We start from the raw sequence: 15491 nt of genomic DNA on the forward strand, positions 1-15491 counted from the left end.
ACTTGGAGTAGAACGCTTGAGTTGGGCTGTGATTTCTTTAGTGACAAATTGAGCAATCAAAAAATATGCTGTGAATAAACACAGTCATTCTTTCCTGTTCGGGTGAAGTCATGCGTACAGACAATATTTACATCCCAGTAGTGGAACCGTTCATTTATCCTGCTGCCCCAAGCTAGGTTCTTGTGGATTTGGAAGAACTATGTTTACCAAACTCTCTGAGTGTCAATTGACTCCACACATACTTAAACAGACTCTCTGGCTCTTCTTGAGAATGGGAAACAGGCGTTTACTGATATCTCTTTGCATCACAGCAGTACTGTAGGTGTGTGTCAGTGTGTGTGTTAGAGTGGCACAGTAACCTGGCTTTGTTTTGCCGTGTATCGGTGTACTGCTGGGGCCTGTGGACTCAGCAGGTGCTCTAATTACCGGCTCTCTGTGCCCCCTCTACTCCTAAAAGGGAACAGCCTCCTAAGCCGCCAATGACTTTGATGTGGCCTAGATCCACCACACATGTGGGACATGAGCTCACTTAACAAACGCAGATGCTCTGCAAATGAACAGCCACTGCGTGGTGCTGCCATTTGATATTGGTATTTTCAGTAGGTGGTAAGACAGAGAGGGAAAGTAGGAGCAAAAGAAGAGAGTGAGAGATGGGGAAGAGGGAGAACTAAAAAAAAAATAGGCATGTAAATCTTTTCCTCTCCTCTTTTGTGAAGCTGCCAGTTCTAACCAGACGGATGTTTTATCTTGGCCAACAGTGTGCCCGGACGGCTTTTACGGTCTTGACTGTGGCCAGATGTGCGAGTGCAGGAACGGTGCCCGTTGCCACCACATCACAGGAGCCTGTCTATGCACCGCCGGCTGGGTAGGACCACACTGCATTCTAGGTAATGGAAGCCACATCATTAAAATGGGGTGTGAGGGAGGCCCTCACTGGAACCCATCACGACATCCTCTCCTTAAACACAACTATGATGTGTTTGTGAACAATTATCTCTATAATGGGACCTTGCCAATGACTTTTTTAGAGATGGGTAAGGGTGGAGAAAGGAGGGAGGACATAAGAGCCCCCTGCCATACACAGTTTAATTGAAGCCTATTCTGGATAAATGCACCCACGTGTTTATAGCGATCAACCTTAGGAAAAAGGAGAATTTAACTTGGAAGAGTCTTTTAGTAGCAAACCAATCAGTGTTCTCATGCTAAAGTTTCTTCAGGATTTCATGCCGTTGTTTTAATGAATCCAGTGAAATGCCCACTAAAGTTCTTAGTCTGTCATTCTGCAGTCTTATTCAAGTCTTTCCTTTTGCCACAGCCATTTTGTGGTCCTACCATAGCTGGAGTCAGCAGTAAAGCCACTAGCATGACTTAATGATGCGTCTCTGTCATTAGCACATTCTCTTCTTTCTTAACTCCAAATATCATCTTGAACTTTGATCATTAAAGAGACGTATACAATCTGTCACATATGTGCGGTGACAACCCTCATGTCCAAAATGTCGTGTGTCCCTCTGGCCTCATAAATTTACATGCATAAGCATATGCAGTGCATTAAGGTAATACTGAAAGTGTATGTGTGTGTGTGTGTGTCTGTGCGTGCATGCGTGTGTGTTTGTGTGTTTGTAATACTACCCTGGATGTGTGTACCTGCTTGTGCATGTGGTTTGTGTGGGCAGAGTGCCCAGAGGGTCATTTTGGAGAGCAGTGCAATCAGACCTGTGAGTGTCGGAATGGAGCCATGTGTGACCACGTCACCGGGCGATGCAGCTGTACAGCTGGGTGGACTGGAGTCAGCTGCCAACTGCGTGAGTAGCTCATCACTCACCGCCTCAAAATGACAATGACTGAATCTGTCGACATGTGTGCTGCTATTTTCTCAACAGTTGGATTTTACTGTTGAAAATGTAAATCATAACCTTTTTAAAATCATATTACTGCGTTCCAGTTTGCTAAGAGCCAAGCATGTAGTCATAAAATATGTCTCTTTATGTGTTCATAAATTTGTGTGTGTGTGTGTGTGTGTGTGTGTGTGTGTGTGTGTGTGTGTGTGTGTGTGTGTGTGTGTGTGTGTGATGTAATAGCCTGTCCTGCAGGACGACACGGAGAACACTGTTCTGGTCAGTGTCTTTGTCAAAACGGAGGCTCTTGTAACAGCGTCACTGGCCATTGCTTGTGCCCACCTGGGTGGATTGGCACCGCCTGTGATTTAGGTAGCCTTTTCATGATCTCTTCCTGTTTTCACTGTTCTTTGTCATGCCTTTGTGAGGCAAGGGATTTCATTAATGTAATGTGTTTTATTTGAGTTTTCCTTTCCCTTTCCTTTCTCTCAGAGTGTGAGGAAGGACATTATGGAGCGAACTGCACCCAGGCCTGTAGCTGTATGAATGAAGGGAGATGTGACAGAGTAACACGAAGATGTGTGTGTCAGCCTGGTTGGATAGGAGAGCTTTGTCACTCAGGTAACTTCCCAAATTATAAATCGGCACTGTTGCATTGCAATAAAATAATTAGCATGTTTTAGATTCGCATTGCTATAATACACACTATATCATCTGTGTGTATGCATCTGTCTTTTACTTTGAATCACGAAGAGTAACCATTAACCATTAAAAAGTGAACACTTTTAAAGAAGTTCTCAGACTCTGATGCTAAATACTGAATGCAAATGCTTTTGTGTTTTGCCTGTTTGAAGCCTGTTCTAAGGGATTCTTTGGAGAGGGCTGTGAGCAGAGGTGTGACTGTGTCCATAGTTTGAGTTGCCACCATGTGACAGGCAACTGTGAGTGTGAGCCAGGTTGGAGAGGGGCCAGGTGTGACAAACGTGAGTGTGTATAGGATAGAGGAAATTGCAATTGAATGAAACTTTCACTAGAAGAGCTTTGAACGTGAGAATAAACTTTGTGTGTCTGAATGTGTATGTGGACTCCCAGCCTGCCTCCCGGGCTCCTACGGTGCTTCCTGTGCCCAGCGGTGTCGGTGCCAGGCTGGGGTGTCCTGTCACCATGAGACCGGGATTTGTGGATGTCCAGCTGGACTCACAGGACCTGGCTGCGAGAGAGGCAAGACTGAAAAGAACATTTATTTTGTAAAACAAAACTTAATTACTCAGGTTTATTGTTGTAAAGTTAGTTTTTTAAGGTTAGGCGAAGACCATCTTGTGTGCTCAAATTGTAAACGACAACATCAATAACAATTTTACGATTTTAACAAGTAACAATTTTAACTGTAAAACTGTATCTCACAAACCGCTGGTATCAGAAGCACATAGCTAATTTCACTGGCGTACATTTGTAACCATTTGTTGACAGAAACATTTTCACACTGCAATACACCAGTCCCATCAGCTAAGAGAGTCATCATTGGGTTACTTTAATCCAATGATATTAATGCTATTTACATTTACCTTTATTGTACATCCTCCTGGGAAACACGATCATTTATTCAGTTCCATGTAAGTCACTCTAGACCGACACTAAAGCCTCACTGTCCCATGACTTTATGGTAATATTACATTTTTTTAGATCATACTCTTTAGGATCGTATACAAGTAGCTTAACTTCTCAGCCCCCCCCCCTTCTTGCTGCTTTAGCTCTCTTCCTCTCCTCACACACTCCCCAGACATCTGATAAATGTTACACACCAGGTTGCCAAGTAAAACAGAAGGCATTGTTTTTGTCTCCTCGGCGGCGGATAAGGGCTTTTGGAAGGCAGACATGCATAATGACAGCGCCGTAATTGCCTCTTTAGTCTGGAGTCCTTTCTTATCTGTCCCCCACGATGCCTGCTGCTGCCTGACTGAGTAGCTGAGTGTTGCGGTCTCAAACATATTCGGTTCACAGATTAATCTTTTCTATGACTGATTGTCTGTGGACGCTTTTCATCATTGTGATGAGTGTTTGTATGCAGAAAGCATGTGTGAAAGAATGTGCCTCTGTGTCCATCTGGGTTTGGGCAGTTTTTTGGGAGTTTTGGTTTTGTACCAGTCAATATTAAAGGTCCCATTATGTTCACAGAATAATCCCAGGAAGGAAAGGGAAATGGCATTTGTCTTTGTTCCCACGAACTACTGAATGTGTCCATATTTGCAGCCCTACCTGCTGTCGCAAACTATGGATAACTGTAGCTACTGTGTAATAATTTAACATATGTGTTGAGTCAATCAGTTTTGGTGCAAAGTGTAGATAGTGTATATGCACAGAAATATAAAATATGCACCTGCATGATGACATTGGGTTCCTTTATAAAAAGCTATTTATATAACCTCAAATTACTATGCAAGTTAAATAAACAACAAATATGTTTAGCTCTTATAGACCGTAGGTGGGATGTTTCTGAGGAAACATTTACAGTCGTGCATTAAATAGCGTAATAATACTTGTAAATATTTGTATATAAGTTTTATGTAGGCTACACCTGGCTATACTTCTTAAGAACATCTAGGTCAAATGGCCCTGCGACTGCTTTACCACCGGGTGTTTTGGTGTAAGGGTTTGTGCCATCAAAGGGTGCAGGAAATTTGTCAGTGCACTGTATATCCTCTTCTCCCGCTGTGGTGTATATGTGATATTTTTCTGGCTCATCTTAGCCTGTCCTGCTGGCATGTTCGGGCAGAACTGCAGTCAGCTGTGCCAGTGTTCAGGAGACCAGGAGCAGTGCCACCCTGTGACGGGGAAGTGTAGCTGCTTACCTGGTTACTACGGCGCACGCTGTGAGCTACGTAAGTGTTATATGAGGAATGTGCTAATATTTCTGTAGTGGGTTAGGAGTGGGGCTAATGTGATAGCTGCATACATATGTGAGCTATTTTGTAGAATTTAAGTGAAGACAAAAAATTTAATAAAAGTTAGTCATTTGTCATAAGTGTTGGGGAGACTTACATATACAACTTGTCAGCTTTACTGTGCAAGTAAAATAACCTGAAACTAAAACCTGGATCAAAAATTCCTTCTCCCTTCTTTTTATTCTTACTCCCTCTTGTCACTGTTGTTGCCTCCAGGATGTCGGGCAGGGACTTTTGGTCTAAACTGCAAGTCCAGGTGCAGCTGCATCAATGGTGGGCGCTGTGACTTCAGGACAGGTGCTTGCCTCTGTCCTCCTGGCTTCTTTGGAGCTGACTGCAGCTTAAGTAAGTCAAGAACCCTCACACTTAGTACTCCAAAATAAAAAAGAGATGGAAATGAAATGAAAGCTTGTTTGCTTCTGTAGTTTGTCTGAGTGGGTACTATGGGAAGGACTGTAGTAAGCTGTGCACTTGTGGGGAAGGAGGGCAGTGCCACCCAGTCACTGGGACCTGTAGGTGTGCGCCTGGTAGGATGGGACCTTCATGTCAACAAGGTAACTCTACAGTGATGTCCTCGATAGGACTATGGGGCTGATGTAACGCTATTGTGAATAATTTTAGCAACTTTATCAAACAAGCTATATTGTTGCAATAGTAAATGTTTTGAGATGGATCATCAGTAAATACAGGGTTCAACAAATGAGTATAAAACGCAAAAATTAAATACAGTTTGGTTGAAGGAATAGAGTTGATGAGAAACATGGTTTGTAGTAAGGCTTCTATCTGTCATTCTATCATTCTCAAAAAGTCACCAATGAGGCTGCTGCGCATCAGTGGGAACCACTGGCCATAATGAGACCTAACTGGAAAGTGAGAAACAAGCACTAAATGAGCGTGTATTTTTCGACATTTCTCGCTGTGTATTTAAGTAACAAATTCTCCATTTCCTCAGTGTGAGGCCTCTGATGATTACAGAGCTGTTTTCCCGGGAAAGAGAGGCAGAGTCCAGTTTTGTTAATCACTCCCTTTATCAGCAATTCAGCAGGATTGCAAGCGGGGCTTTCCAGTGCTGTTTGCTCTAAATGTTCTCTTTTTTAGCCTCCTAGATGTACTAGGACATACCACCTCTCATGTTTCTCTTGTTAAATGTTTACAGAAACTTACAAGTAGCTCATTCTCCGTGTTCCATGTCACTGAATTTGGCAAGGACACAAATAAATAAACAGGGAAATCAAAGACCGCTTGCTTATTGTGTTCCCAATCTAAATTACCCCAAGAAACATGATTATTCTTTTATATCAGCGCCAAATTAGACTACTTTGCCATCTCTCTAATGAACTGTTGCTTAAAAAAACATTTGTGCGGTTAGTACAGAACTGTATGTGTGTAAAACAGAGTAAGCACACGCTGTGCACTCTGCGTTATCTCTGTATTACAGCCATTGGTGTGATTGCTGCATACGACAGAAGTTCTTGTCTTTTTCTGATGTTTTCGAAACGTGTCTTCAGCATGTCCAAGGGGCCGCTATGGCCTGCAGTGCAGAAATATGTGCAGCTGTCAAAACGGGGGTCTGTGTGACCCTGGAAATGGATCTTGCAGATGTGGACTGGGCTGGACTGGAACCCGCTGTGACACAGGTACAACTTCAGAAGCAGTAATAGTTTGTCTGCTGATATCAGATTCAAAGATCTGTGTTAAAACATGTAATAATCATAAAAATCAAAAAAGTGAGAGTTTACAGTGCATTTCAAATGTGTGTGTGTGTGTGTGTGTGTGTGTGTGTGTGTGTGTGTGTGTGTGTATGTAGCGTGCTCACAGGAAAAATATGGTTTTGACTGTATTCAAGACTGTCCCTGCCTTAACAATGGGACCTGCGACCGTTTCACTGGCGTCTGCAGCTGTACTGCTGGATACTATGGCCACATCTGTCAACACAGTATGAAAACCTTCACTAATACTATGAAACTACAAAAAGTAAAAACTGCGTGGTGTCCATATGAGTATAATTTTTTTTTTTTCTAACTAACGAGGTGGCAAAGGAGACTTGATTATTATTATTACATGAACATTTTTAAATGTTGAAGTCCTCACTCTAACCTAAACTGTGTTTCTCCCAGGATGCCCTTCTGGCTTTTTTGGAGTGAACTGTGCCTATACCTGTGACTGTAAAGTCGGTCAGACATGTAACCATGTAACAGGCCAGTGTGTGTGTCCACCAGGCTATGATGGCCCACAGTGCCAAAGATGTAAGTATATATGACTATAAAAGGTTTTATTTATTAACTAAAACCCAGAAATTCGAATTTGAACATGCTCATGCTCCTGAAAAAACGGCCACATGGATGACCAGCTGCGATTACTCAAAGGCAGATATATTATGAATGATTAAGAGATTTCTGAACAATTCGGGGTGTGTTCTGGCAGGCAGACAGACAGGCTAGCAGGTAGGTGGCAGGCAGGCTGCTTATTTGATGAAAGTCAGGTGTATGCCGACTGCTTAATGCATTCCTGTAACATCCTTGTGCCCTCCTGCCTGCTCGTGGAGCTCTCAGCCACAGTGTGAGTGCCTAAATGGCCACTTCACTCCCAGCAGGGGATATGACTGAGCATTGCACTGAAAGGCAACTATCTGTGTATGTGTGCGTGCATGCATGTGTGTGTGTGTGTGTGTGCCTGTGTGTGTGTAAGATATTTTTTGTTTCTTGCTAAAAGCACTTGTCAATATGCATTTGTCTTAAATATATGCACTTGTCTGTTCATTTAGTGACTTAACTGTGTGATCCTGCACCATCGAGTGTTCTTGATTTCGAACACTTAGCAGATCCACAAGTCCAAGTGTTTTGATTCCCAGCTAAGTCTGGCCACTTGAGTGTAGCAGCTGTCAACTACGGTTTGATATGAAAACAAATCAAATTCTTATGTTTCATGTGTGCACAGAATGTCAGCAATGAGCTAATAGTCCATCCTTGTAGAGTGTAGGGAGGAGGGTTATGTCATGAATGAAGTGAGCAAATGTGTTCATAAATGTGTAACTGCGATTCTCTGTGTGTATTCGTGTTTTTTCTTTTCAGTGTGTGAGGCTGGCAGATTTGGATCGTTCTGTGGACAGAAATGTGATTGTGCCGATGCGGCCCCATGCGACCCATCAACCGGACGATGCCTCTGTCCCCCAGGAAGGACAGGAAAGAGATGCGAGAGAGGTCAGCGTCACCTTGAGATAACCTGAGGGAAACACTGTAGATGTTCACATGCCATTGCCAGGAATTCAATTTATCGCTCCTCTTCTCTCCGTTATTTCTCGTTCAGGCTGTGGTGGAGACCGTTTTGGCCCTGAGTGCTCCCTGCCGTGCCAGTGTTCTCATGGGGCCCGCTGTGATGGGCTGACTGGGCGATGTCTGTGCCCACTCACCTGGCTGGGCCCCACCTGTAGTGAAGGTAAACCTAAGCTCCTATTACTACACCCACACAGGACCTGAGACGTCAGGCTAAAGCCAAATAGACGCACTCACACAGGAACACACACAGGGTCACACGCTGCAAAGCTGAACCAGCTTTAGCGAAATACTGTGTCATGAAGTGTGAGAGACTGAGCCCCATCACTCCGCATGTCACCCTGTCTTCCTCAATAGCTGCTCCTGTCTTCTGACAGTTATTTTAATTTGCACCCAGCATGGAGCCAAACTTAAGGCTGTCTTCGTTTTACCTCCTCAAAGCCAAGCACACGGGAGACTGCGTACCAGTTACCACCTCTCCAAAAGCCCCAGAACATTTGCTTTTGATTTTCAAATTGTGCTGATGTCGTTCTGCTTTTTTTTTTCCCTTTTCAGCACTGCTACACCAAACCCTACGACTGGTGAACTTCTCTGTGTCCCAAAGAAAGAGAAGAGCAGGCAGCAAAACCACATAACCCAAGCAGAGGTGCAAACTCCTGACCGCGTGTTCAAACACGGGGCTTGGCACGGCCATGCTTTACTAAGATCATCTTGGTAAAGGTGATATTGGTATAATCATATGTTTTGTGAAACTGGTGCTCAGCTGTCAAAAACTGACACTCCTTCACTGAGCCTGGAGCTTCAGATAATCAGCAAGTGGACCTGGCATGTGAGGGGCCCTCAAAGGACCGTGAACTCTAAACCAGCCCCAGACGGATTTCGAGTCCAGGGTTTCACAGACGTCTTAGCAATACACACAAATAGCTGCATCACATTTGTTACAACTGCTGAATGACAGCGGTTAATTTGCTTTCCAGGTTTGACATTTAATAGGTTGTAATGGGTTCAGTTTCTTTCTTACGGGCATTTGGACAAGATGTGTGATTGAATATGAGACTATTTTGCTGTTTGTGAGACTTTACAGCCAGCATTTTGTCTTTTTATTCTTTGTGTGTCCACAAAAAATGGGATGGCTACCGTAGCCAAATTCCAAGCAATCTTCTGGTGAAAATTAAATGCTTCTGAAACAGATTTAGAAATATATGGGGGACTTATATACTTGTTCTTAAAAATAAAACGCTAAGATCTACAGATATAGATATTGCTGAGCTCCAAAAATATGGTCCAATGGAAAATGAATGGTAAAGCGGAATGTTTTACAATAAAAAGTTTAAGATATTTAAAAATACGCTGCTTTGAATGATAATTTCATAATATTTCATGTCTTCCACCACAAAATTCAGTTATTTCGTTAAAAAATACAAGTTTATGCTTCACTCTACTCCAGAAACTTACTTTGAAGGTTACGCTGCTGGATTGTGTTCATGGAGGCTTCAGATTTCCGTGTCACACTTATGAGCTCAGTTTGTAAGGCAGTCTTCCACGGACCACAGGGTCAGTGGTTCGATACCCGGTCCCGGCTACGTGTCGCAGGGTCCTTGGGCAAGACCCTGAACCCCAAGTTGCCCCCGGTGGGTCAAGTGAGCACCTTGCGTGGCAGCCACCGCCATCGGTGTGAGTGTCAATGGGGTGAATGGGAATCAACATTTTAAAGCGCTTTGGATAAAAGCGCTATAAAAGTGGCCATTTACCATTTGCATCCATCATAACGACCCACAAAGATCCCATTCCATTAGTTACATAATTCTTATGTATATTATTTGCCTTTGTTTTTAGTTGTTGATGCAATTGTGTGTTTTGATTTGCACAAATTTGCCTTTTACTTTTTGCAAAGCTGCATAATTTCATAAGAGAAAGCTCAGATAATTGGTTTGTAGGTTTAAATTCATGGAAAGGCTAAATTCAGCTTAGCTCTTTTATTTTCTGAAAACCTGGCTACAACAAATGTCTATGATGATATTGTCTGTCCGTAAGTTATTTTAGATTCGAATTCTCCCAACAAAAACTGTATTTGCATTATATTTCATTACCCTCAGGTCAGGCCTTCGTCATAATCTACTGGATTCATTGCATGATTGCATATCTATATCAGTGGTTCTTTTGTTACATTTTCTATGCATAGACTTGATATATTCAGTTGGTACTGTATATTCCCATTGGCATTTTGTTCCTCCCTGATATGTCTATGGTCTGTGGTTGTTTTTTGACAGAAATGAAGCCAAATGAGCCATGAATCAAATAAATCACAAAAACATTTGTAGACACTTGATTTTAACTGATTATTTTTAACTTCAGTCAGCACTGAATGTAGCATCACATTGAATGATTTCTACGATCCCTGAGTGTGGTGGGCAGGTTCAGCATGGAGATAGAAAACAGGACAGAGATGTTCTGCAGTGTGTTTTTGTGCTGGGCTACTAACAGACATCTTTCATCAGCCAGCGAAGGGTCAAACTATAACACCGAGAGCGTGGGGGTCTAGGAGGCACCTGAGCAGCGAACACTGGTGGTAGATGGTGTGTTTGTGTGTGTATGTGTGTGAGTGAGTGCCTGTTTCTGTGTAGGTGGAACTGTGAAAGCGGGAGAGAATGCTATCTCTGAGGTATTTATCAAGTGCACTCGGGCATTTTTTTCTTCTATCAACTGAAGGCCACTGTGATCCAGCAGTGGCAGGCAGGTGCCTGGACCAAACAAGCATTCTGCATCCAGCATCTTCGGGGTGTGTGATGGGTGAATGGGGCCACCAGTGAAGGATGGAGCCGCCCCCCCACTTGCAGACGAAGCTGATGGATGAAGGGAGAAGCTCCAACCCACCTTGTGTTGTGACAAGCAGCAGATGTTCTCCAATAATGTTTATCAGCTGGGCCTTCATTTTCAGATGACACACACCTGTTTTCAGTCAAACAGACCCAAAGAGGCCATCCATCCATGAGGCCAACCATCCAATGAGCTCTGGGTGGCCACTACGCTGCTGGATCAGCCATCTGCATATTATGCTACATGCCACAACAGAGAGGAGTGCCACAGTGGCACAAAGGATATCTGAATGGCAAGAACAACACATCACCAAAGCTTCTGTAAGCCTTGCACACCACTGCACAGCTGCTTCAGTCTTGCAGTAAAAACACTACACAAAGAAAGTTTGTTGCAGGGGTTTTCTGTTTTGTTTATAGAAAAAGGAGCTGATTTAGACATAATTTTTGTTTACTTAAAACAATCTCAGCACTTTCAAAGCCAATTTTGTTTTATTACAAGAACGAGAACAAACATGCTCTTTGTGCTAAAATGGTTCAGGAGGGAAAAAAATGACCTACCGTTGTACGCCTGCTGGCTTATCTGGAGCAAAGGAGAGAGAGAAGGGGTGTAGAAAAACTGGCGATGAAATAGCCCGTAAAAGGTAAGATTGCATCGTGGGTACTTTTTCACTGTAATTAAGCGTGCGGCACTCTTTGGAAAAGAGATTCTATCACTTTGCTGCAATAGCTTCACATCCCAGAGATAATTTCTGCCCCTCTTCGTTGAACCGGATCTCCCAGAGGGCCATGGGGTTTTGAACTCCAGCTGACAAAGCTGTCAGCTCAGATACAAGAATGAGGGCAAAATCACTTCAACATATCATGCGCTGTTTGTTTGGTTGTTGCCTGGGAAAATAAATGGTAAATGTCGAGGATGCAAATACATGCACATCAATAAACTCTCCCACACTCTGGAATCTGCAGTGTATCTTTTGGTTTGACTACTTGTAAGCTAAGAGCTACTCTTGTGTGATAGTACTATCTCTGTTTGTTCAACTAGAAATTGTAATTTTGGATTTTGCTTATTTAATTTGGTAAAGTGCTGAACACTATGTGGCTGTAGGTACTGTAGGTGTATGTTGCTATTTCCTCCACTGGATGGCACTCAGTGTGAAAAAGCATAAAACCTCTGAGCACAACTCTGGTTCTAGTGAAATAATTATTTGTGAATGACCAACCAGCTTATGGTTAAATGTAATTAGAATAAGTACATTTAAATTGTATGATACTGGTGAATATATTTATAAGTTACTCTAGCAGTACCAGAGTCCTAAATTGCTACTCCCACTCTTTCAAACATGGAGCTGATGGCCCAATGAGCTACTTTCTAATCTACTTCATGAGTAAAGAATGAAATGATTTCAATAGCAGGCTGCATGTGGTTCTGCCACTACGCCTGTCCTGATTAAACTTGTCATATTATAACCATGTGCACAACTGTTCTGCTCTGTCCTGGTCTGTTCCACAGTACTGTGCTGAGTGTCCATCAATAACACTAATGACCCGTAGCCTGCAGGGAGAAAAACAAACAGCGTAATGACTCCACAACCGTAAGCTCTGGACAGGGATGGAGGAAAGACAAGCAGATCAGCAAAGAAGAAGAAAGGGGGAAGAGGAGAGTCTGAAGGGCTTGCAATTATTCACTCTGAAAACACACACACACACACAAACACACACACATAGGACAATATCAGACGTTATGGACAATAGGACATTATAAGATGAGGTGTTACACAACTAACATGATTTTTGGATCTTTTAGTCTCCCCACCCAAATACACACACACACACACACACACACACACACACACACACACACACACACACACACACACACACACTACCGACCAGTGCCAACTATTAGCAAGTAGCACTCCATACCAACCCCCTCAAATGCTACACTCCAAACACCCATCCATGCTTTTCGTAGTGAAAATGTTTCCCCTGATAACTGTATCACAATGGGTGCCAAGTCAATCAGCCTGAGAGCCACTCTCTCTGGGGGCTTGATATGTTCCTGCAAGGAGAGCAGGGCAGGTATATGCCACACAGGGTATGATGTGTGGAAAGGGAGGGTTAAAGTGAGGAGAGGAAGAAGAAGGGGAGGGAAAAAAGGATTGTGGCTAAACAGCAGCTGTAATGAGGCCTGATGGATTCTGAGGCTGTGCCAGCTGCCCCATTAGCTGAGTGGCTCCAATCCCCACTAAGCACTGCCCACAGAATGCCCACCCGACCACATACACACACTTTAGGGACACGGCAGCTTGGGGATCCAGCCCCTTTGAAACATATACAAATACACAGTTTACATTACATTTAACTACAACAGACTGCATTGACAATGCACAGTCTTCTGTCTCCTTGGCTCTATAAACACACGTCCAGACCCTCACTCATCCCAAGCCATGCCAGACACATTTCAATAAACACTGAGCCTTTTATGAGAAGATGTGGGTTAATGATGGCAATAACTCATCCCAACGTGTTCATAAAATGTTCAATGGGTGACACTGGCATGTGCTAATCAACACCCATCAAACCAGTGCAAGCACACCAGTTACATGATAAGCTGCCTAACTCACCTGGGTTCCGTCATCTCACCATTACACACATACCTGTCTATTCATCATATTTTGGTGTTCTTTCCTGTCTTTGGACCTTTGTCTGGGAGAAGTTCTTTATGTAGGTGATGTAATTACATTACAATTTAAATTGCAGTGGGCGTGGTCACTGAGGGGTGGTGGCAAAGACCTGCTGCCAAGTTAGTCCCCAGATGTAGTTATGGTATAATTCCAGTTTTTTTCAAGTGTGGTTAAACAGTTGCTTTAGACTGTTTTATTGCACCTGCAGAAGGGTGCAGTGCTTCTATTTGAAGGTACCCTACAAATGTAGGGTGAAGAGATTATTCTCTGCGTTTCAAAACACATTTAGTATAATTCCGCATGACATCAATATAATGACGGGACGTACACTATAGCAGTAGTAGTTAAAGCTGCATTAATAAATATTTTGCAACTCACTCTGTGCAGTGTGAAATAATAAGTTGTAGTGACAAAACCACAGAGAATTTGCAGCAAGTCTGCTGCTCCCTTTGGTTCTATGGAGTTTTATAGTGTCTATAGACTCATTTTGTGGCCTGCAACTTTACTGTTTGGGTCCACTTTCACTGCTCTCAAGGCACATTTTTCATTTTTGATGTAACAGGCAGCTGTTTTCAATAAAACAGCTTTAAAAACCCACTGTACATTACCTGCTGAACACCAAACACCAAACGGGCACTGTAAGCAAATACATGTAACTGGTGAGCATGGTGGTAGGCTTTGCAATTATTTCAATGAGGATTAGTGGAGACCAAACACAGAGTGATTAAATATAGTGAAATAAACTATAAATAAACTAAAAATACAAGTGTTCCATATCTTCAGGATTTTTTGGACTTTTTGTTTTTTTGAACCAGTTATTCCAAAACAAAAATGTGATGCATGCTTGTATGATGTTTTATTTTCCAGGTCACACAAATTTACAGAGTATCGGTTAAATTAATTGTTGCGATCACAACATTTATAAATTCCTGAAGGGATTGGTTTCTGCTAACAAGTTCTACACACCACAAGTGGCCAAGTGGTTTAGGAACATACTATCATTAGCGGATTAAACACAAGTCTTGGGGAAAAGTGAGGCTGTTGCACAACTACTGACAAGTTCACATAATCATAAAGTCTCAGATTAGTCCACAATAGGACAGGTGGCCAAACTCATTCTTAGGACCATTATCATTTCCACTCCATTAAGGCCCAGGCCTGCACCAGCACTACCTTTACTGCAGCTGACCTCATCAAAGCTGGACAACCCATGCTGACCTCATCAAGACTGTGTGACCCCTGGTGACCTCATCAAAGCTGGACACCCCATGGAGCCCTCAGGGCTGACAACAGGCCCTAAGAAAACACCCCATCCATTAGGGTGTCAAGAGCACTGTAAATGTGGAGTGTCAGCGCCAGCCATCTTCACTGTCATGCCCAATTCTCCGAACCCCCACCCGAGCTACTAGCTGGACAATGAAGTTGCTGAACCTCCGGTCTTCCCAGCCACAATGTCCGCCCACGTCGGCTGGCAGCAGTGACAGAGGGGGGGTGCCGGATGGGGAGGCCTGCTGCAGGATGGGACTCTTATTGAGGATTTGAGCGATGAGCCAGGTCATCACATCTACCCACCTCATCCATCATGCCTCACAAACGGACACAAATAAAGAAGACACATTCCTGCCTCCTCTCCCACTACCACATTCAAGCCCTTTCCAGGCTTTTCTCTGTTTCCCTGTCTCTATGCGAGCCAAAACCCCGAGAAAAAAACAGGAGGACCAGAGTTCAGGCTCTCCCGCTCTCCTGGAGGCCATGGGAGCGCCAGAGGGAAGTGGTACGTGTTTTTTTTTGACTAATGTCTCTTAGTGTAAATCTCTATTTGTGCCAAAATGATGGGCAACAAGAAGGACTCTAAAGAGTGGGGAGGTGTGAAGGAGATGGGAGACAAAGGTTGTGTAAAATGTTTAAGGTAAAATCACAACAGAAAGGAAGACATGTCAAA

General features: G+C 43.2%; 1 protein-coding gene across 3 annotated transcripts in view; it reads left to right on the forward strand.

The window, feature by feature from the left end:
• The window catches only part of egfem1 (EGF-like and EMI domain containing 1), a 47605-nt gene extending 37221 nt beyond the window's left edge, over positions 1 to 10384 (forward strand). For 2 of the 3 annotated variants that reach the window (XM_067508451.1, XM_067508452.1), the window contains 15 exons: positions 759 to 887; positions 1677 to 1805; positions 2082 to 2210; positions 2331 to 2459; positions 2693 to 2821; positions 2931 to 3059; positions 4586 to 4717; positions 4997 to 5125; positions 5206 to 5334; positions 6289 to 6417; positions 6588 to 6716; positions 6898 to 7026; positions 7852 to 7980; positions 8087 to 8215; positions 8608 to 10384. In XM_067508451.1, coding sequence (XP_067364552.1) covers positions 759 to 887; positions 1677 to 1805; positions 2082 to 2210; positions 2331 to 2459; positions 2693 to 2821; positions 2931 to 3059; positions 4586 to 4717; positions 4997 to 5125; positions 5206 to 5334; positions 6289 to 6417; positions 6588 to 6716; positions 6898 to 7026; positions 7852 to 7980; positions 8087 to 8215; positions 8608 to 8687 — 1889 coding nt within the window. In that variant the 3' untranslated portion in view covers positions 8688 to 10384. The remainder of the gene's footprint in view (positions 1 to 758; positions 888 to 1676; positions 1806 to 2081; positions 2211 to 2330; positions 2460 to 2692; positions 2822 to 2930; positions 3060 to 4585; positions 4718 to 4996; positions 5126 to 5205; positions 5335 to 6288; positions 6418 to 6587; positions 6717 to 6897; positions 7027 to 7851; positions 7981 to 8086; positions 8216 to 8607) is intronic. The other variant, XM_067508454.1, reaches the window with a different exon arrangement.
• The last annotated feature ends 5107 nt before the right edge of the window (positions 10385 to 15491 follow it).

Source organism: Channa argus, chromosome 6, assembly GCF_033026475.1.
Source record: "Channa argus isolate prfri chromosome 6, Channa argus male v1.0, whole genome shotgun sequence".
Classification (NCBI taxonomy): domain Eukaryota; kingdom Metazoa; phylum Chordata; class Actinopteri; order Anabantiformes; family Channidae; genus Channa; species Channa argus.